The sequence below is a fragment of the Puma concolor genome, chromosome B1, assembly GCF_028749965.1.
Source record: "Puma concolor isolate L17-30 chromosome B1, mPumCon1.1.hap2, whole genome shotgun sequence".
Taxonomy (NCBI): Eukaryota; Metazoa; Chordata; class Mammalia; order Carnivora; family Felidae; genus Puma; species Puma concolor.
In genome coordinates, this window is record NC_141670.1 from 191,214,543 (window position 1) to 191,238,201 (window position 23,659).

Sequence of the window (23,659 nt, forward strand, 5' to 3'; positions counted from 1 at the left end):
ATGATTAAGTCTGTTGCTTCCCACTGGATTTTTCTACTGTTTTCTTACTGTTAATGTGGGCCAAAGGGGTAGAGTTATAACTATTTATAAGAAGTTACATAGGGGGCGCCTGGGTGGCGCAGTCGGTTAAGCGTCCGACTTCAGCCAGGTCACGATCTCGCGGTCCGTGAGTTCGAGCCCCGCGTCAGGCTCTGGGCTGATGGCTCAGAGCCTGGAGCCTGTTTCCGATTCTGTGTCTCCCTCTCTCTCTGCCCCTCCCCCGTTCATGCTCTGTCTCTCTCTGTCCCAAAAATAAATAAACGTTGAAAAAAAAAAAAAAGTTACATAGAAGCTTAGATAACCAAAAGCCTTCTCTATTTTTTCTTTGATTAATAATTTTAGGATTGGTCACTCTAGCACTTTCTAATAGGAGTTATAAATACCTATTTTCCATTAGCGTTGACCTAAGAAGTAATATTTGGGCTGAACGTGAATCCAGTCAATGCCAGTTTCTGCCTGTTTCGTTTAAAAAGTGAAATGGGAGCCTAACACTTCAGACTCAATTTTACACTCCACCAGGTCTATAAAATACAAAGCATTGCTATGTTAGCTGCTTAGATTGCAGGTTAAAGTTTAACTTTCTTACTTTCGAATTGCCTTCTGCCAGTGGATATAGAGCAGCAAGGGTGATAGGCAGAAGTACTTTACACGAGCATTGGTCCGTCTTCGCTTCCATGCTTCCAGAAAAAAAAAAAAAAAAAAAAAAAAAAAGAACAATAAGACAAGTTCTGGGGCTAAATAGGCAGAGGAACTTATTCACCTTTCAGCAAAGAGTTTGAGCCTTTGGGTAGAAAAAACAATTCCATGGTACATTGTAGTGTTCTCTGAATCTGCTCGACGGTAGACATTCTCCAGTGAGTGTTTCTGGAAGTAATAAAATCACATTTAATTTATCTCAGTGACAGTGAAAAATTAATGAACACTTTAGGTGAACAGATGTTAGAAGGATGAGTGGCGAAATCATCATCATAATAACAGAAAGCATGCACGTAGACTCCTATGATGCACCTTATGCTATGCAAATCCTTTGTATGTATTATTATATTTAATCTTTAGTTATTTTTCATTCAGTAGGAGATAGAATTATTTTGTTGTTGTTGTTGGCATTTACTCCCTTAGTGATATCACTGAGTTTCAGGGTCTTGTGTATGATTTATATGGTGATGACTCTGACATTTACATCTTTAGCCCTGACCATGATTCTCAACTCTGGACCCATATATCCATCCAGTCAGCTGACAACTCCACTTGGATGTCCAATTAGTGACTCTTCCATTAGAAGGAAGGTCTACATGAGCAAGGATTTTGTTGGTGGTGGTGGTGGTGGTGGTGGTCATTCCAGTGTCCATAGTGCCTTGAACAGTGCACCTGGCTCATAATAGGCACTCAATAAATAATTAAATGAATGAAAGAACGGACAAATTGTCTCTAATATCCAGAACTATGCTAGACATTAGTGGTAACAACATAACCGGGATAGATCTCTTGTCTCCAGATGGTCACATCACAGAAGAAATGACAGATATCCAAGCAGGTCAATGATCTGAAGCACTCAGAGCTGAAAATAGACAACCATGCATGCTGCGTGGGAGTCTGAGAATGCCTTTACTCTCGAAAGCCTCATCCACGTTGAGATGATCCTTAAAGAGAATAGAGGGAGAAGAGGAGAAAGAAAGGCAGATCCATGTAGAAAGAGATGGTGTAAGCTAGAGGATTAAAGTTGACAATGCAGGCTTCGTTCAGAGAATAGCAAATTGTCCAAGAGATGATGTCATAAGGTGTGTGGGGAAAAATGACAGGCAGTAAAGAGAAATTATTGTCTCAAATTCCACTCCAAAAACTGGTCCTTATTCCTTTGTTAAGACCAAACTGAAAGAGTATAAAAAGTCTATTTTATTTATTTTTTAAAAATTTTTTAAATGTTTATTTATTTTTGAGGGAGACAGAGTGTAAGCAGGGGAGGGGCAGAGAGAGAGGGAGGCACAGCATCCGAAGCAGGCTCCCGGCTCTGAGCTGTCAGCACAGAGCCCGATGCAGGGCTCGAACTCCTGAGCCGAAGTCAGATGCTTAACCGACTGAGCCAACAAGGCACCCCTAAAAGGTCTATTTTAAATGCTTTCTACACATTATTTCATTTCAATCTCTTGACAGCCCTTTGCAGTAAGTCCTATTATTGTCCTCCTTTATGGATGAAGAAACTGAGGCATAGAGAGGCTAAGGCACTTTGCCCAAGGTTACAGAGCTAACAAAAGTCAGCAAAGGGATTCAAACTCAAGAAGTATAATAACAGACTCCTCACTCCTGAAGATTCTAGAACAATGCTTCACTAGTAATGTGCAATAATTATTAATAATCATAATTGCTTCCCTTTATTGATCACTGTATGTAATTCAAACAGTCTCTCAAAACAACTTCATGAAATTTATATGAATATTATTCCCAGTTTATAGATTTTAAAATTGAGGTTTGGGGAGGTCAAACACATCATCCAGGATCAGAATTGATAAATAGACTCAGGAGAGAGAAATTGGAGCAACTGAATAATTTGCTAGAACGAGTGCTCCCAGGCACCTTTCTTTTTATTGTAAGGGTGGCAACAGATGTTTCTGTCATTAACACTCATAGTTCTACAAACAAGAACAATACTATGATTGTTTACTATGTGCAAGTCACACGTACGAGCTCATTTAATGCCCAAGGTCTCCCTACACTATACTATCAGGTTAGATTTTATGCTCACTTTTATACCATTGAACGTATGGCAGATGTAAGGCACAGAGAGTCTTGCTAACTTATCCTAGTCACACATAAATGCCCAGATGACATGTGGACTAAGCAATTGGCCTTTCTCTAAACCAAGAACTAGCTTAAACCTAGAAGGAACATAGCATAACCTAGATCACTGCTCAGTTTTCCTAATGCTCTGTTTTAAATAGGACCATGACAGATAAATGCTTTGTAGCAAAGAGTTACTGGCATCCCTGATATTAGCCCCAAAACATCCCCCCGATACGCCACAAGATATGCAGCAATTTATTATTACTAACCTTACCCAAACTCTTTTTAACTCCCTAGGTAATAGACTCCAGCTGTTTATTCTCTACTTACTAAAGCAACACAAAACCCAGTAACATCTTATATTGAACATTATATTTTACGTAAATAAAGTTTCTATCTGTCTAGTTCATACCTGATAATGAGTGTTAACTAGACTTATTGTGGTGATCATTTTGCAAAATATGCAAATGTTGAGTCATTATGTTCTATAGCTAAAACTAGTATAATGTTATATATCAATTATACCTAAATAAGCAAATGAATACATAAAATTTCCATATGTTTATTCTTCTACAATGAGTTTTAAATTAATGTTTTAAAAATGTATCACTTGTATATTACCTTCTGAAAAAAAGTAAAGAGAATAAAGCCTTTTCCTAATGACCAAGATCAAAATTTGGTCATTGACTGATTTCCTGTTATTATTACTTACTATAATATGTGCCTTTCCAACTTTATGTTTCCTCCTCTGTTGTCAGGCAATCAGCTGTCACTTCTAGACTTTAGAGTCATTAAACTTGGGTTTAAGTCCTCACTTATAGCTTCCAACTTCTATGTCCTTTGTAAGTTGCAACATTTCTTCCAATACTGATTTCCCTCATCCATAAAAGCAGGGTGACAATATTTGTGCATAGGGTAACCGTGAGGTTTAGCTGTAATAATGAAACTGAAAATAATTTTGTTTACTACAAAGTACCAGCTGTCAAATGTTAGGTATTATTATTGTGACTCTGGGCTTCTTTTAGTTTGCACTCCCCCATCCTATCCCCAGCTGCTTCCAATGTGGAGTTAGAAGCGTATTCAAATTGTGGCTATAATAAGTATGGGGACATCCTTAATGAGATAGGACTTGTGACAGGCATGTGGCAAATTGTTGTACGAGGAGTCAAGGAGAGTGGGATCTAGGTCCAGATCTGCTGCCAATGTGCCCAAAGGCCTTTGACATACAACCAGTAGTGCTAACACTCTATATTTTAATATAAATTTACAAAGTCAAGGGGCCGGATTCAAAAGCTGTTCAATGTGAGGGTGACTAGGTGGCTCAGCTGAGTGTCAGACTCTTGATTTTGGCTCAGGTCATATCTTGCCTCAGGTCATGATCTCACGGTTCCTGAGATCTGCACTGTCAGTGTGGAACCTGCTTGGGATTTTCTCCCTCTCTCTCTCTGCCCCTCCCAGCTCACGCTCTCTCTCTCTCTCTCTCTCTCTCTCTCTCTCTCAAAATAAATAAACAGTAAAAAAAAAAAAAGAACTTCAATTCTAAGGTAACTCTATTTTCTGCCTAGGGCCCCTTTGCTACTAATTTTCTGATTCTAGGTTGGGTGTGTGATTTCCAGATAAGTGAAGGATCATTCTCCTTCCTTTTCTTTGGCAGGTGGAACAACACAACAGTTACTTACGTGAATCCTTGCACCGGACTATCCAGAGTTCATGCTCTGGCCATGTAACCTTGGGCAAGTTACTTCATCTCTCTGTGCCAGTGTCTTCATCTGTAGAACAGAATTTAGTGTCCGTGGTGTGCTGATGGGGATTTTAGGAGTTAATATAAGTAAAGTGCTTACACAGAGCAAACACTATAAAAAATGCTATGTTATTGTTGTTTGATTTTAGAGACAAACTAGAGAAAGTCTGTCAAACTTGAAGAGAAAATTTTTTGTTAGGCCATTTTTAATTTGGTGAGCTATCATGGGCTTTCTTCATCTCTCTCCATGTTTCACTGTTTTTTAAATTTTCTCTTTGATCGTATTTCCTCTCAGCTGTTGACTTTCCTGGCTAGAATATCAATCTGTTGGGTCTATCTTTATGTGTAAGTTCAATCACATCCCTTGTTTCCTTCTTCCCAAACCCCAGCATTTCTACTGTAGATTTTCTCTCTGTGTATAATGACTTACAATATAATTTTTACATTGCTCATTTACCAAAGAGCAAGTAAGACCCACCATCTAGGAAATCAGAGCTCCTATCATAGGGAGTCACGCATGGCTTGCTGCAGTAATAATATGGTTAACACTAATAACAAGTGTTCCAATTAGGTGATTCTATTTTAAAATCTAAGCTTGTGTGAAGAGTTATTATTTATGTTTCTAAATAAGGTAGAGACAATCCATTCATAAGTTCTGTGAAAAATATCTCCAGCCATTTACCTCTGAGTAGTTATATTTTATAAGTGCTTGAATTCGGTCATGAAACTGGAGAGTGATTCAAGCTCTCCTGGAACGGAGATTTCAGTGTCATTGCCCACAACCACCTCTAACAGAAGACATTCAAACTAATTGGCCATTTTGAAAATACTTTTCATTTCCTATCTGATATATATTTATGTAAATGTTGAATAGTATAAAGTACTAATTATAAAGGGCTTTCTTGGTCCCAACATCTTTTCAGGGCCAGAACTGAATAAACACATGTCTGACTAACACAAATTGGGGGGATTCTAGTTGTTCAGGGTGGTCTGGGATGTGCTAGGCCTCCCACAGTGTTTTGGGTGGATTGATTGCTTTCTACTCCTGGTCTGTGCTCCATTAGCTTGGAGTTAATTGCTCATGTACTCTGCATGTGCAACTGAAAATAGCTCTGGGTGGGTGGATAGGCGTGTGGTCATGAACACAGCAAGAGTCAAGAGGCTCCCATATCTTCCTTTTTTTGAGATAAAGCATTTAATGTTGGCAAGGTTTAAACAGTTGCTTACAGCACTTGTCCCAGGTTTGAACTCCCCATCCGGAGAAGTCAAATGATTGAACAGAAAATAGGAAGTCGGGTTTGTGTCAGATCTCACCTCCCCCACTTATCAGCTCTGTGGACTTCAGCAAATTCCTTAATCCTGAAAACCAGTTTCCTCAACTGAGTACAGCGCCGGCCCCTCTGATACTGTGAAGGTTGGAGTTAAGGAATGGAGCGCTGGTGTATATGGCATCCTATTAATGCCTGTTCAAAGTTTCAAAATAGGAAGAAAGAGAGGAAAGAAATTCTATCGGTGCCATGTGCAATAGCTTTTGAAATCTTCACATGGACAGCTTTATCTCTGTTCTGCTGGGTCAGATGTGAACATTAACGAAACAGTAGCTAACATCTTATTCTAGCAGGTCTCACAAATAGTTTCCAATATGTAATAGTCAAGAATCTTCAAGCACTATTTAGCATAAATCTAAAACCTGGAGTAAAAATCACCCCCACCTCCAATAACTGCCACCGAACCAAGCTTCTGTAAATCATTTGTAACATTATCATTAGGAGGTGATCACCCTCATCATGATTTTATTGCCACACTGATTAAGTCACAATTAAACCAATTTAATAAAGGGTAAACATTGGGAATAAAGACTCAAAGGTTACTTTTATAGATGAGATAAAGCAATATAAGTCAAGCCAGCTGAATCTTTGGCTAGCCAAATCAATTTCAGCTCAAATAGAATTAAAATAATTTTTTTTAATGTTTATTTATTTTTGAGCAAGAGACAGAGTGGGAGTCAGGGAGGGGCAGAGAGAGAGAGAGGGAGACAGAATACGAAGCAGGCTCCAGGCTTTGAGCTGTCAGCACAGAGCCCCACAAGGGGTCAGAATCCATGAACCGTGAGATCGTGACCTGAGCCGAAGTCAGATGCTTAACCGACTGAGCCACCCAGGAGCCCCTCAAATAGAACTTAAAAGTCATGGTATTTATGATTCATTTTATAATAAAAAATGGATACATTATATAAAGAAGGGTCATGTTGTATTAAGAAATGGACCTCCTATAGATACATCTACTATGTTTGGGAGGCTTATTCATTGATTTCCCTTTTTTTTTTTTTTTTTTTTCTAATTGAGCATCTTTAGTGTGCCTAACTAGATACTGTCAGACTCATGTAGCCAATGGTCTGGCAGGACCTAGGTAGAAGGAGGCAGTAGCCTCCCAGTGTCCATGCTATGATGAAGCAAGTCTCCTCTCTATGTGCCCAGCCTGGGTTCTAAACCAACTTTCCGAATGGAGTGACATTGTTCATAAAATGGTTTTATATCAGCATTACAGCCTTTGTTTCCAAAAACCTGTTTTAGGGAGGCAGACCTCACACTCATATTTGTTTGTAAAGCAAGATGTTCTGTAGTTATGTTCTGGAGGGTATGGTTTGATCTCGGGTAGAGTCAGGTTTGCATAAGTGTAGGTCGGGCAGTAACCTTCTACTGTACTGTAAGAGAAGTTGCGAGAAGGAGGAGAAAGACGCCTATTTTTAAAACTCATTCTGTAAATTCCAATTTCCAGCCCACCTGAGTCACGACCTGAAGGGACTATTTACTCAGACGTAGGACAACCTTGGCCCTGAGAGAGTTAAATCTAGGAAACAAATAACAAAAAGAGACAGCTGGGAAGCTCAAGGATGTCTGGGTTTGGGAATTAGTTGTCTGATTAAAATTAAATCTGTTAGAAGATTCATGAATTAAAATGCTGTTTGTATTCAGCTTGTCTCGGGATGCAAAAGCAGCACAGAATTAGCAACTCAGCAAGATGCCTGCCTACTTAAATCTTGGCAGAGGGCTGAACATGATTCAGGTGGCCAGGGTCCCACCTGGTTCTGGTTTTAATCTCGGACAAACCACCCAGCCTTCTTGAACCTCCATTTCTGGGCAGCCAAATGTGTCAAAGCAAACAGACTTTTTGGTGTTTTTCCACCTCTGAGACAGCATCCCTTCCACACCTATTCTCTTTGTTTCTAAATCAGTACAGTTTCAACAGCCACCATGGTGATCTCTCGAAGGCGCTCAGACATGTTTCCCCTGAGGTATGGGGGGTTCACTGGCAGCCTGAAACATTTTTCTGCTAGGATTTTAGAGCAAAATATATAACTGTTGCCATCTCTAAAACCAGGGATCAAATCCCAGTTCTGTCCCTTACTAGCTATGTGACCCTGAGTAAGTTACTTAAGCTCTGTAAGTCCCAGTTTATTCCTTGTAAAATAAGGGCAAGAATAGGTCTCCCACAGCATTTTTATCAGTATTAAAATGAGATGATACACAGCCAGACTCAGAGCAAAAGCTCTCTGTAGAGTCATGATTTTTATTAACAATCTCAGCAGAATGCTTAAAAAGTTGGACTTTAAGGTGCTAAAGATACCTGTGTGCCTCATGACTAACCAGTGATTTGACCTTGAACAAGTTAGACCTTCCAAACCATAGTTTTCTCATCTATAAAATGGGGATGCAGATCCCTCTTTTGAAGGGTGTTGCAAAGATTAGATGATATCATTGGCTTCCCGACTGTCTCGTGCTCACTGAGCAAACTTTGCGGGTAACAAGACCCGCTTTTATTAGTGTTGTGGATCATTTGAATATATGTGGGTGTATCCGTTTCTTAGGACTAGCATAACAGAACGCCACTGACTGGAGGGCTTGAACAGCAAACTTATGTTCTCACAGTGCTGGAGGCTGCAAGTCCAAAATCAAGATGCCTGCAGAGTTGGTTTCTCCTGACACCTCCCCCACTGGCTTGCAGATGGCTGCTTCCTTGCTGTGCTCACACACGGCCTTTCCTGTGTGTGTGTGTGTATTCCTGGTGTCTCTCTCTCTTCTTATAAAGACACCAGTTACATTGGATCAGGGTCCCTATGACCCCATTTAATGTTAATACTGCCTTAAAAGCTATATCTCTAGGGGCACCTGGGTGGCTCAGTCGGCTGAGTGTCCGACTTTGGCTCAGGTCATGATCTCTCACCGTTCGTGAGTTCAAGGCCCACGCCAGACTTTGCCCTGATGTTGGGGAGCCTGCTTCAGATTCTGTCTCCCTATCTCTCTGTCCCTCTGCTAGCTCACACCCACTCTCTATCTCAAAATTAAATAAACATTAAAAAAAAAACTTTTAAAAGCTGTATCTGTACACACAGCCATATTGGAGGTTAAGCCTTCAACATACAGATTTTAAGGGGACACAATTCAACCCACAATGGGGCCAGAAGTCAGAATGCTGGGATTAAGGAGAAAGCAGGAGGTAGAAAATGGGCCCAGTGGACCCATTTTCTGAGACATTTGACAGTGCAGAAAGGAGAGGAGAAAAAAAAAGGTTATTTTTATCATCATTACTTCTGTGTCGAGAGAGAATATGACAAAGTAGAAAGAACATTTGACATCATGGATTTGGATGTAAGCCCTGTGTCTATATTTCTCCTGTGTGACATCTGGTCACTCATTTTTTCACCTCTATAAGACTGAGTATCATATGTGTAAAAAAAAATGGACAATTATGGGGTGCCTAGGTTAAGTGACCAACTTCAGCTCAGGTCATGATCTCATGGTTCATGGGTTCGACTCCCGCATTGGGCTCTGTGCTGAACGCTTGCTTAGAGCCTGGAGCCTGCTTTGGATTCTATGTCTCCTCTCTCTGCCCCTCCCCTGCTTGGGCTCTGTCTCACTCCATCTCTCAAAAATAAATAAATGTATAAAAAAATGTTTTTAATGGACAATTATATTTGAGGTTATTTTGAGGACTTGAATTATATCAATGGAGCACCTAGCCCATCTCCTAGCACATAACAAAGGCTCAATAAATGTTAAGCACTGTATTAAAATCCTCCCAAATGCATGGTCTTGAAGTGAACTCTGGAGAGCACGGCATGATTCTGCACAGGAGGGTGAGGAGGCTGGAAGGTTCCACAGGTTTCACAGTCCTGTGCAGAATCATGCTGTGCTCTCCAGTTTGCCTGCAGGAATCAGCCATGAGGGAGTGAGGCGGTGTTGCTCTTTCAACTTATGCTGGTGATTGCTGATGATTTCAGGTATGTTTTCAGAGCCTGTCAGCCTTCTAGATATAGAAACAGCCCTTTGGCAGGTAAGAGTCATTAAGAAGTAAGGCACCAGTCAGCTGGGAGAACAAGAGTCCGCAGGCAGTTGCTTCAAGTGTGGTGCTTTGAATACTGCATGTGATGCCCATCCTATCACACACTTAATTCAATTACACTGACCCTCCGGCTCTGGGTTTTTTGTCTCAGTCTCAGCATCAGCAAGTCTGTGACAGCTGGAGGGAAACACTGTGTTGGTGATGCGGTTCAGATTGCTGTGTGGTTACAGAGGCCAAGGAGTGAATGCACTGTTTTGTTTCTTTCCAGTGGAAGGGTCAGTGGGTCTAGAGAAGGTTATGCTATGATTAAACGCCTACTCTGAAAATATGATTAAAAATGCCCCTGCTTTTGCCTATACTGTGTTTCTCAGAACAATGTGTGGTGAACACAGTAATTCCAAAGAAGGCACTTAAGGTCTACCAATGGTCCACAAATCTCAGTTTGAGAAATGATTTTTCTAGAGGGCAGCTAAGGTTCAAGAGGTTCCAGGGGGATAGAAACTTCAGTAGTAACATCATTTGCTTACTGATTCATTGATTCACCATACAATTCTTGAGTGACTATGGGGCATCCGACTCTGTTGGGTCCAGAGGATATACAGATCTGTAAGGCTTTGCCCCTGTCTTCAAGGGACTCACAATGCATAAGACAGGCATGAACAGGTCATAATGTCATGTTTTCAATGCTGCATGAGAAATACGTATGGTGTGAGAAGTCTGCCTAGGGAGCTACCAGTTCTGCATGGTGCAGCAATCTGGAAAGGCTTGAGAGGAGGGAGTAGTAATTTGAATTAGATCAGTATACATACACACACACATGCACACACACACAATATAATTATATAAATTATATTGTAAATGACACAAAGGAAGCTTACGTGAGAATATTTTTCAAGAAAGCAGAGTCTATTATCTATTTACATTACGTCTGCTCCACAGCTTTTATTCCTGCATTACAATATTTATTTATTTACTTACTTACTTATTTATTCTGCAACTACAATAACAACAACACCGTCTAATTCATTGGATCAACAGAAATCTTAGGGAGCACCTCCTCGCTGAGCTCAGGACTTCTTGAGTAGAATCAACCCATTCCACTCAAATGTTCCAGTGAATGAAGGAGAAAATTGAAGGAGCCCCACTTGGGCTTTTTTGATTTTCCCCATAAAGCCCAATCTGAGGTCAATTTGTTAATGCCTAGCTGCCATTTCCCCACTACTTTCAGACCTTTGCACATCCTTCAGGTGCGTATCTCGCTTACTTTCTCATCGATTTTATGCTTGTCAGCTCAAGTTTATTCTTGGGCTTCCCATCTTTTCATGTCCCATTTATTATTCTTATCCATCCGTCACTATTCTGCAGCTTTTCCATCTCACTGCTCCAAAATAATCTATTATAATATGAAAAGTACAAAGCACATGTCTGATTTTATCCCCTCTTCCTCATTTTGACAAACACATCCATTCAGCACATGTCTGATTTTATCCCCTCTTCCTCATTTTGACAAACACATCCATTCCAAGTATTTGTTTGATCACAATTATTGGTCTTTTGCAAACTTGAGGGAAGTCATTAGGACATCCCAACATTAGAGTTCTGCTGAAACTAACTTTTCCCTGCTGTGTGATAGCTCTGCCCCAACACTGCACTTAGTGAGACAGGGCAGGAAGTAGGTACAGGTGTTGGTGAGAGGCAGCATTAAGTATCAAAATGGTGGGACTTTTAACAACAATGACATTTCCAACTGACACATGAGACCTGGAATTGGAGCGCTAGTGGCCTGGGTGCAGAGCTAATGAAAAGGAGCTCTTCTCCTGAACCTCACTTGTCTGAGTTAGGAATCCATAGCTAAGAGGAAGGAATATAATGGAGGCTAGCAAGTCATGGTGTCAGAGCTGGTCCTGGATACTTCTGTCCCTGGTGAGTTATTTAGCTAACGTGTCGATTGGACTATGGCAAGAAGAATTTCTTGGGCCTCCATTGGGCCCCACTGCAAAGAAGGTAAAATTAATCAAGGATGGTATACTTTAAGACCTGAGCACCCAGATCCTAGTATATTCCATCACCTCCCATCTCGTGTTCTACATAACTCTAGGGCAAATATGTAGAGGTTACCAGATATGACTTGTGGGGAAAAGGAAAATGGAAAAATACCCTTTGGGGTCAATTGGGTTAAACAAAGTTAACCAGAATTGTTTATTGCAGGTCCTCTGGAAAATTAATTTCCACTGTTTTGGTCTCAAACTATGTTAATATTTATAGCATTTCCAAAATTTATATGGACACAAAATTGTTTTTACATCAAAGAGCATCTTTGAAAAATTATAGTGTAAATATAACTCACAAAGCAAAGTTCATATTTTAGAGTTTATTTCTAGCTATAGACTCCCCTGGCTGCAGAATACAGTCTAGCCAGCAGTTCCCCCCAGTCCAGTCCATCCAGCACCCATGAAGACTGGTTTTATGCCAGTCAAATCGGGGGCTGGTTACTTTATTCACTTCAGCACCCGACCTGACTATTTGTATCCCCAAGCCAAATATTTGATTTCAGTGGAATCCTCAGAGAGTATTGCAGAGTCCCACCTCATAGTTGTGTGACACATAGGGTGGAAATAATTATCATTGAACTGAAATTCCATTTTATAACCAGTATTTGTTATATGCACAAATTTCTGGTTTTAAGGTTATTTGTGACTGTGCACTTTTCAAATTGTAGTATAAAAATGCTAGTCTCGTAATACCTAATGATTAGAGTTTGTGGGGAAGAAAGATTATGTGGTATTGTCTTAGCTTCATTCTGTAAGTTATGGGAAATGTAAAGACTACTATTAGCCATATGAGAATCCTTCCTCTGGAAAAATCACAGACGTCCAGTAAATGTTTCATTGTTTTCCTGTGTTGTTGTGTATAAGTATTGGTGAGCCATGACTGTTCTTCAGACTCTTTTTGGTTCTTCTCCACAGACAGCGTGGAAGATGAACTGGAGATGGCCACCGTCCGGCATCGGCCTGAGGCTCTGGAGCTTCTGGAAGCCCAGAGCAAATTTACCAAGAAGGAGCTCCAGATTCTTTACAGAGGATTTAAGAATGTAAGGACTTTCTTTTTGACTTTATTTTCACACTATTCTCACCAAATATATGCTTCTGTGAGAGCCCCATCATATGCACATTTCGAATGGATCTTTCCTAGATATGAATATTGTCAATATCCATTTGGACTTTGAGTCATTTTGGCACAAGAATGCTCTACAATGTGGGTGGACATTCTTACACAATTCAATTCTAAGTAGGTTTTTTTTTTTCTTTTTTGGCTATAATTACATCATTCCAATAAGCTTCAATTATTTCTACATTACTGAACTATAGTCTCATGTTTGACTTGAATCTTGACTATAGATTAAGGCCCATCAAACAACACCATTCCTAGCATTGGAGAAGAGTCACTGTAAGTTTCTAAAAGACCATGCTACCAATGACTCTAGACCACAGGTGTCTGTAGGTCATCCCTGCATCTGGTTCTTTGTGATCCAGGCACACCCATGATTCTCCTTTCTGAGTGAATCATCTTCAAAAGCGGTGATAGTCCATACATACCAGAGGGTGAGGGTGAGAGACAATGAATGGTCTGGACAATTGATCAGGGACATACTCTCATTGAATACTTGGTATGTTGTGTTCAGTATTAACCTAGATACTGTAGGTTATTCAAAAGTCAGAAAAGATATTCTTCTGTTCTCAAGCTCATGGTCTATAGGGAGAGAAGTCTTATCATGAATTTATGAATTTATTTATGAAAGCATTTCATCCTTAAAAGTATCAAATTGTTGTATATCAAATGGCATACATAGGCCGACATGTATTATGTACTTACACATATATAAACCATAGTAGCTACAGGTACCCTTTGAGATCCAAATTAAATTACATTGATGCTTCCTCAAGTCTTCCCCCTAACAGCACCGTTACATGGCCTGTGGGCTCTATAGTGTCCAAAGAGTTCTGCTAATTCCATCCTCTTCCAATCTGACTGCCTCAGTTGCTACCTCTGTCCATCCTCATGCAGACCAGATGAGAAACTCCACCTCTTCTATGGTATCTACACAAAAATTTCCCCAGGGAATTGGTACCACTGGTCGACTTTTCAGAATATTTTTATAGGGTGCCATCATGCATATTGCACACATACTTCCAGCATCTCGCTGACTCCACGGGGTCTCTGTCCACCCCATTTCTGCTCCTCACTACTTTCCTTGCCTGGGCATTCTAAATCTCTGTCTCCCCATTACTAATCTGAAGCCTGGTTCTCTGCTAACACCCAGGCTTTTGTGGGGGTAGGCTGAGTGGGAAGGGGGGGAGATGTCATGGAGGTAGGCACTTGCTCCACACAGATGGGACTCTCACTAAAAGAATCTTAGGGGCGCCTGGGTGGCACAGTCGGTTAAGCGTCCGACTTCAGCCAGGTCACGATCTCGCTGTCCGTGAGTTCGAGCCCCGCGTCAGGCTCTGGGCTGATGGCTCAGAGCCTGGAGCCTGTTTCGGATTCTGTGTCTCCCTCTCTCTCTGCCCCTACCCCGTTCATGCTCTGTCTCTCTCTGTCCCAAAAATAAATAAACGTTGGAAAAAAAAAAAAAAAAAGAATCTTGATGTGCAGTCTCTCAAGATGACACACGTAAATCAACATGCATAAAGAGAAAGGGGCTTTGAAAATGAGGCTAGAGAATTATTAGTCACATCTATGCTGCACAGTTTGCAGAGAGAGCAAACACAAAAAGCAGCTGCGAAGACTACTGGCCACAGCAATCAGATACAGAATGGTTGTCAAATAAAGGAAAACTTAATCCAACCCCTCAGAATCCCTGCTACGTTATCACTCCACTGCTGTGACTGTAGGTCTCTCCATTTGGGGTCAGACTGCCTTTCATCCCATTTGTTGCAAATTGAAATCATGATTACTGCCATCGTTAACCTCCAGAGGCAGCATCTCTGCGGGTTGGTCTTCTCCAAGTGGCACTTCACAGAAATTGTCCAGGCTCTGACGTCTGCAGTCTTTTATTTTTGTTTTTTATTTTATTTTTATTGTTCTCTTTTATTTTTGTTTTTGCCTACTTATCCTCTTTTCTTCCTCTTCTCCTCTCCTCCTTTTCCAAACACCTTTTCTTTCCCCATTTCCCACCCTTCTGATCTTTGCTCTATTTCTTTTTCCTGTGTTCACTCCTTCCTACCTCCTTTGTCTCTTCTCCTTGTTATTTCACTTTATTTCCTTTATTTCACTTCTCCCCTTTCCTTCTTCTTTTCCTATTTTTCTCTTCTCTCTTCATCAAGTTATCTGCTCCCCACCCCCATTTTGCCCAATTGTCCATTGGACCTGAATGTGCCCAAAGCATATTCACATACTCCTTTACAACAAAGGACTCCACGATTTGCTCAGAAAATATTAATTGATGTCTCTGATAAATAAAACACAGTTGTTCTTTACATTTTGGTTATTTTCCCTTAGTCAAATGTACAACTCTAATAAATATACCCTGGAATATATCAAGAGAGGCATGAAAGCAGAGAAGTGGCACTCATGTTTTACAGGATGGCAGCAATCTGAACCAGCTTAGCATCAGAGAAAGCAAACCGACTACTCTTGGTTTCCTGAACACCGATTATCTTAAGCGCATAAAATCAAAAACTCATTTCCATGGAACAAATTGGGTTATTTATTTTTATTTATTTTTAATTTTTTTTAAGTTTATTTATTTTTTGAGAGACAGAGAGAGACAGAGCATGAGCAGGGGAGGGGCAGAGAGAGAGGGAGTCACAGAATCCAAAGCAGGCTCCAGGCTCTGAGCTGGCAGCACAGAGCCTGATATGGGTCTCAAACTTGTGAACCGCGAGATCATGCGCTGAGCCGAAGTCACATGCTTAACCAACTGAGCCACCTAGGCACCCCCCAACATAGACTGTTACTAAAAATTGGGAATGGGAGGAAGGAAAGATAGTAAGAGAACATTTCTCAGCCTGTCACTCTGTCTTACCCACTCAATCACCCCTTCATTTTTAGTTCTCTTACCACCTGCTGAACTGAGTCTCAAATCTAAGCAGCTGATAGAAATGGAGAATGTAGTACAGTGTTTTTCAGCCTTTTGAGTGCCTTGCAATTAAATAAAGGTTTTCTAAAACACAGATTGCTGAGCCCCAGCCTCAAAGATTCTGATTTAGTAGGTCTGAGATTGGGTTGAAGAATTTGTATTTCCCATATTTCCCAGGTGATGTAATGCTGCTGGTTTGGGGACCACACTTTAAGAATCACTGTGAAGCTATCATAAGCTTTGGGGATACTCAGACTCAGGTCCATATCTAACTTGTTTAGGCAGCTCCCTCTGAATCGGTGGTCTGTGTCCCTTATCTCTACAAATTGGGATAACAATATGTGCATTGCCTGAGGTTTCTTTCATTTTGGCTTTTTTTTAAATTTTCTGTTTTTGAGAAATTCAGATAATAAAAATGAAGTTCAATAAAAAATAAGTATTATAGGGGCGCCTGGGTGGCGCAGTCGGTTAAGCGTCCGACTTCAGCCAGGTCACGATCTCGCGGTCCGCGAGTTTGAGCCCCGCGTCGGGCTCTGGGCTGATGGCTCAAAGCCTGGAGCCTGTTTCCGATTCTGTGTCTCCCTCTCTCTCTGCCCCTCCCCCGTTCATGCTCTGTCTCTCTCTGTCCCAAAAATAAATAAACGTTGAAAAAAAAATTAAAAAAAAATAAGTATTATAATATGTCTTCAAATAGTCAACCTCAGTTTTGTGTTCCATCAAAGTGGGGCAGTCATGGTTGGCCTACATACTCCCCCACAGTGTTTTGGGTTTTGAGCTACATAACTATGTGTTAGAAAGCATGCTGAAAGATACAAGGTATTCTCTCCATTCAGCATCTTCAAACTTAACTGAAAGTTGAAATCATGCCAGGACCTTTAAAAATTACAAATAATTTGGTACCATGCTTGGTGATTCTGATATAATTGCTCTGGGAAGAAGCTTGAGCATCAGGATTTATAAAGCTCTCCAGGTAATTATAATGTGCAGCCAAGATTCAGAAACAAGGAACTAGAAGATCCTCATCATGAGGTGCTTCTGTGATGTGACCTAATTGTGATGAGTCCTATAATGCCAAATAACAATGGTTAGACTAGCTACATTGGAACCTTATGATGTCCTTGGTGGGTTTCCACCCCTCGATGGGATGTATGTGTAGGTAGGTAACAGGTCTTGCCTCTGATTATTCTGACTCAATTAAATCTGAGGTAATACTCAGTAATTTTTTCTAAACGTCTTAATTAAAAAAAAATCCCATGTAATATATAACTAACATAAAGCTACATTTGATAACCACTGACCCAGCAGATCATAGGAGTATCTAGATACATGATTCACAAACTTGATTTGCTGTTCTCTTTCAAAAGCAGGCGTAACTTCAGTTCAGTTTTAGGTGATCATGAATGGTCTTTTGGGGCATTAAGTTTTAATATAGCTATGCCTCTTTGACATTTACTTTCATTAATTAATAACTTACAGCATATTCTTCCCATTGTTCAAGGCACGGGGTGAGAATTACAAGAAGTTAGACCTAATGCTTTGGACACCTGGGTCTTTCCTGTCCCACATCATTTCCTGCTTCTTTTTATTTTACTACTTTGAACTATAATAGATCAATGTATCCATTAGATTCAAATATATCTTTAAGGTATCACTTTAATTCTTGTTAATGTCTTTTTTTTCCCTAAAAATGCTAATTTCCTTTCTACCCAAAGATGAAGGATGTTTGTATTAGTTTTTTATTGTATGTAACAAATTACCACATATTTACTGACTTAAAAAACATGCATTCGTCATCTCACAGTTTTGAGGGTAAGGAGTCCAGAAGCAACTTAACTGGACTCTATGTTTAGAGTCTCACAAAGCTGAAATCAAGGTGTTGATTAGGCAACACTTCTTTCTGGATCCTCGATCCTCTTCCCAGCACACATAGTTGTTGGCCAAATTCATTTCCCTGTGATTGTATTTTTGAGAGCCCCACTCTCCTGCTGGATGTCATCCTGGAGCCACTCACCATTCATCTCCTGGCGGCTGCCTCTGATCCCTTGCTGATGGCCTTCTTGCAGACTGTCTCAAAACATGGCAGCTCACTTCTTCAGAGCCAGCAACAGAGAGTCTCTCTAGTCTGCTAAAGCAGAGTCTTATATGATACAACATAGTCATGGGCAGGACATCTTATTCCACCACTTTTGTATATTCCAGCACTCAAGACAAGGAGATTAAAAAGAATGTGACTTACTAAGAGTCACCATAGAGTGCGTCTATCACAGCAGTGTTCCGGAGGAGACAGCAACCCCAGGAGCCAGCAGCTGAAGCAGCTGATTAAATCTGAAGTCACATCTCAAGCATGGTTAATCCCCAACCTCAGTGTTGTACCTAAAATCCTGCCACCTCCTTGGGGATTTTGCCAACAGTGGCACCAAACTTTTCCTTGATTTCTGCAAGAAGTTTGATGTTGTGGCCAAAGGAACCAGCAGGAGATAAATGTGTTTTGACGGGTTTTTTTCCTACACCACTTGAAGACTTTGAGAACTCATTGCATCTTTAAAAATAGATGAAGAGAACTGAGGATGAAATTATAGGGGTCTACATTTTTTACAAAGTACCTTTATATAAAAAGCACTGAGTCCCACTTATGGTGGAAAGGGAGGCAGGAGGAGTTTAGCACATGCTTGAAAAAGAGCGGGATATGGTGTTTAGGATAGAGAAATAAGCTGCTAATTGCATAAGGCAATTGCTCTTTTGTCACGAGCCCTTGGAGTTATTCTTGAGGCTTCACAGACTGATTGTGTAACCTTCAGTAAATCACTTCATCCCTGGCAGCTTCTGTCTCCCTGTCAGCAAATTAGGGATTAAGATCTTTTCTTCCAATCATGAAGGGGGGTGGGTAATAATTGGTTTTGTTCTGCTCTTGAAAGACTCAGATAAAAGATCTTCCTTAAGTGCAAAGTATTACTCATGTACTTTAGAATCAAGGTATAAGAACAGAGTTAAAATGTTATTTTTCTTTGCCTTAGCAGAATTTTCTGTCAGACTTCCAGGAAGCAAGGCTTTCTGAGAAGTTTGTTTACTGGTCTCAGCAGATAAACATGGCTGCCCTTCTGACTTCCAAAGACTGGCATGGTACAAGTGCTTTACTGGACTCAAACCTTTCAACTGATATTTTCTACATTGGGCAGGTAGTTTAGCTTCTCTGAACATCAAATTCTCCTTCCAAGATTCAGGCTATTAATACCCATGCAAATGAGAAGATGATGAAAAATATTTTGCATAATTTCTTTCATTGAGAGTGTGCTCAATAGATATTAGAGCCCTTCAGCTCTTTCCTACTCATCCCACTAAGTACAAAAGTAACTAAAATCAAAATGAACATCCCGAGATGTCATCTTGAAGTATATTACCTTACACAAGAGTTTATATTAAATATATTCTGTGACATTTGGATGCTTCTTGCTTTATTTGTTTTTGTTTGTTTGTTTTGTTTTGTTTTCTTGAAACTAATTAGTGTCATGCTAAACTTTTGAAACCATGTGAGGGACGTAAATTGAAATATGTACGTGTCTCATCTACAGTCAATTCCACCTTGTTGGAGATAAGTACACTTAGCTTTCTTCTTTATTCCTTGACATATTTTTATGTGCACGCATTTCATTGTTTGCATAAGGATTCCTTTGACACAAATGGTTTTGACAATACCTGTATCCTACAGATTGATTATTTTTACTTAACAATGAGCAATTGTGAATATTTATTTTCAAGCAACCATTATGTCCATGTTGGTCAGGAGGTCCCTGTTCAGGGACACTTTCAGCCTGACCTGGCAGATGGTCTAGTGGATCAGCACACCAGTTCTCAGCCTCCTCTTTGTTTGTCTGGGGAGTCCCATAGGGGAGGCAGCAGTTTGGGCACTGCCCTTCTACCTTATCCCTGTCCAGGGATTTGCCATTTTAAGGGCTGAACCAACCCTTCGCCACACCAGTACCCACAGCTGTGCCTCTCCCCACCTCCACGCCCCAAAAAAGGAGAGAGAAATGAAAGTGGACAAAGGACCTTATTTCTGTTCAACCTATGAGTTTCCTAAAAACCATGTCCTGAGCCTGATTCATCTTGATTTACTCTACTCCTAATGCCAAGTGTCTGGCCTGTTGTATCACTCAGTATCTGATTTTAGTATGAAAGTACTAGATCCTGGTAACAGATAAAAGTCAGTTTGCATCATCCATATAATGCCTAACTTTGGAGTGCCTGGATGGCTCAGTTGGTTAAGCATCCAACTTCGGCTCAGGTCATGATCCTATAGTTCATAGGTTTGAGCCCCGCGACAGGCTCTGTGCTGAAAGCTCAGAGCCTGGAGCCTGCTTTGGATTCTGTGTCTCATTCTCTCTCTGCCCCTTCCCTGCTTGTGTTCTGTCTCTCTCTCTCTCTCAAAAATAAATAAACATTATTTTTTTTTAAATTAAAAAAATAATAAAATAAAATACCCTTTACATTCATTAAATGAATATTCAGGATATATTCATTAAATATATATGCAGGATATTTAACTCTTGTTTGTTGAGAAAACCTCAATAAGTGTTACCTTTCCATGTATCTAGTCACCTAGAAACTCAAGATATCTTTCTGGATTCTTTCCTCAGAACCTGTTGCATCTAATTAATCTCCAAGTTCAGTCAATTTTTTAGTCTACCCCTTCCTTTTCCTACACACAGCCCATGTCTCTCTGTTATTTCTCATCTGCATTGCCATAATGAGCTCCCAGTCTCCTGGAGTCCAGTCTTATCTTCCTCTGAAACAGTCTTCACAGTGTCACTGAAGGCATCTTTCTAAAGATCTTGTTGATTCCTACTTACAACCAATTAATGTCTGTCCATTACCATTAGGAGATAGACTCAAGTGTCTTATGCACTCATCCAACATATATTTGTTGAGTATCTACTATAAGTCCAACCCTGAGTTAGATTCTCTCTGTACTACAGTGACCCAAGTAGCCTTTGCTTACTTTTCCAGTCTTGTCTCTCACTATCTCTTACTCACTCTGCTCGAGTCATAAAGAACTGCCTGCAGTTGATGTGATTCCCTCTGAGGAGCCTTGACCTTCATTTTTCCTCCTGGAGGGAATGCTATTCTTCATGACTCCCTTACCTTTCATGAGACAAACTCTTATACCTTCTCCACATCTTGGCTTAGATATTTTCTCTACGTAAGTTCTTCCATCATTCATTCTGTGAGTGCTGAATATGAGCCCACCACTCAACTAGGTATTTAGGATATATTGACTAAAAAGATGGGTAAGTTCTCTTGGAACTTACATTCCAGTGGGAGTTGGAGGGAGGTGGTCAAGGGGAGGAAGAAGAAAATAAGCAAACAATTAAGGAAATTCCTGGTGTGATCAGAACTGTGAGGAAATACAGAAAGGCATAACAGAGAGCTTCTTTTGATGGGGTGGTTAAAGAAGAGTTCCCTGAGAAGATGGCATTTAATTGAGTCTAGAATGTCAAGAAGGACACAGCCACATGAAGGACATTCCAGGCAGAGAGATTAACCACAAATCCTGAGGCAGCAGTGAGGCAAGAGTGTATGGAACCTAAAATATTAACTTATTTTACTATTCCTAAAGATATTGAGAAACTACTGGTTTTAAAAGGGTCAGATATAATATACAGTAATTATTTTTAAAAGATGACTCTGGCAGGCTACTCTAAGAAGAATGGAGTGCAGGGAGCCAATGTAAAACAGGGAGCTCCTTGAGAAAGAAGTTTCAGGAGAATAAGGAAAGAAATATTGCTTAGACCAGGATGGTGGCAAAATATGGAATGTGGTGGAAGCTACACTGATTGGACATTTTGATGGTTTGGATTGAAAAAGTGAGAAGAATCGAGGACTCAAATTAACTCACAAGTTTATGGTTCAAAAGGATTGTATGTGGGAAAACTTTATTTGACACCCTTGTAGAGTGGATTTGGAGACCCTCTTTTAAGTGCTCCTTACCATTGTACTGACGTAAGGATCCCTACCCTTTTCTATAGGCTCCCTGAGGGTGGATACTGTATTTTCTTTATCTCCATATCTTTCACTCTTCAGACTATCCCTTGTATATAACATATAATCAATAAATGTTTATGAATGAGTGATCTCAATCAAAAAGTGCAGGGATTCATCCCCGATAAAAAAATTTATCTTCTCTCATTTTCTTTTTAGTTCCCTCCACATCTACCTAGTAAGATTGAAGAGCTATTTATTGATTTGCTCTTGGGGAAAAAAAATCCACTGATAAGGAAAGTGAAAGAGCATGACTTTTCTTATAAAAGACCTATAAAAATAGCTTGACACACTTACTGGGTTTATCAAGTGCTCCTCACAAATGTTAAGGGCAGTCTCATATGGTAACAAAGAACTACTAGTTCTATTACAAGTGTGTCCATAGTTTTCATCCAGTAGATTCTCATGTCTTATAATGTTCATCAAATATACTATTAAGTGAATAATATAATCTCTGTAGCTCAAGAATCCTTCTCATCTTAACAACATATTTGAAAAATTAAAAGATATTACATTTCCATATATATTAGAGTAGTTTCACTGCTATAACACACAGCCCATTATTTCAGGGGGTTAATCCGACAGAAATTTGTTCCTCTCTCGTCTCCCAATTCCAGATGGGTCATTAAAAGTTGTGTTCAAGTTGAGGGCTCTGCTTCCCCTGTTCATTGAGGATGCTCCTTCCGCCTAGTGATTCCACAAATGTCTATGGCCTCAGCACCCTCCATTGGCCAACTGTGTCTGGTCCTTGGTCAAGAGAAATGACAGAAAGTAAAGAATACCTGGAACATGTTGGAGCTGTCTTGGAGTGGCAGACATTCCTTCTGCCATATTCCACAGGTCAAAACTCAGTTATATGTCTCCACCCATCTTCAAGAGAGGCTAGGAAATATGTATTTAGGAAGACAGTAAAATTAAATTTCCTCCTAATTAGAGAATGGAATGGGGAAAAGTTATGTGTCTCCCAAGATCACCCCCAAGCTCAAAGATTTGCTAGGAGGACTCACAGGATTCAGTATGTAGTCATATTTAATGCTACCATCTATTATGGCAAAAGGATACAAAACAATATCAACAAAGGAAAAAAGGTACATGGGATAATTCTTGGAAGAAACCAGATGTGAACTTCCAAGAGTGCTTTCCTAGTGAATCACACAGAATGTGTCCAATGTTCTTAGCAATCAGTAGTGACAACATAGGTGAAATGCTGTTTACCAGGGAAAGTCATTAGGTACTCAGTCTCCAAGGCTTTTATTGGGGCTGGTCATATAGGCACCCTCTGTCTAACATATACTGAAATTCTAGACCTTCAGAAGCAAAACAGATGTTCAAAATAAACCATATTGTTTGCACAGTGTAGACACAGTGAGCAATTCTTACCAGGGTGGAAACTGTCCCAAACTCCAATTTCCCAGATTCCAGCTGTTATAGACTGAATTATATGTCTCTAAAATTTATATGTTATGGCAGTAACCTCAATGTGAGTGTATTTGGTGGTAGGGCCTTTAAATTCAAGTTAAATGAGGTCATAAGGATGAGGCACTAGTCCCATAGGACTGGAGTTCTTATAAGAAGAGGAAGACACACCAAGGATACAGAGCACAGAGGAAAGGCCACAGCGAGAAGACAGCTACAAACCAAAT

General features: G+C 40.2%; 1 protein-coding gene across 5 annotated transcripts in view; it reads left to right on the forward strand.

Moving 5' to 3' along the window:
• KCNIP4 (potassium voltage-gated channel interacting protein 4) overlaps positions 1-23,659 on the forward strand; it is a 1,167,863-nt gene that overhangs the window by 1,042,224 nt on the left and 101,980 nt on the right. For 4 of the 5 annotated variants that reach the window (XM_086705352.1, XM_086705351.1, XM_086705350.1 and 1 more), the window contains exon 2: positions 12,868-12,992. In XM_086705352.1, the coding sequence (XP_086561478.1) occupies positions 12,868-12,992 (125 nt within the window). The remainder of the gene's footprint in view (positions 1-12,867; positions 12,993-23,659) is intronic. The other variant, XM_086705349.1, reaches the window with a different exon arrangement.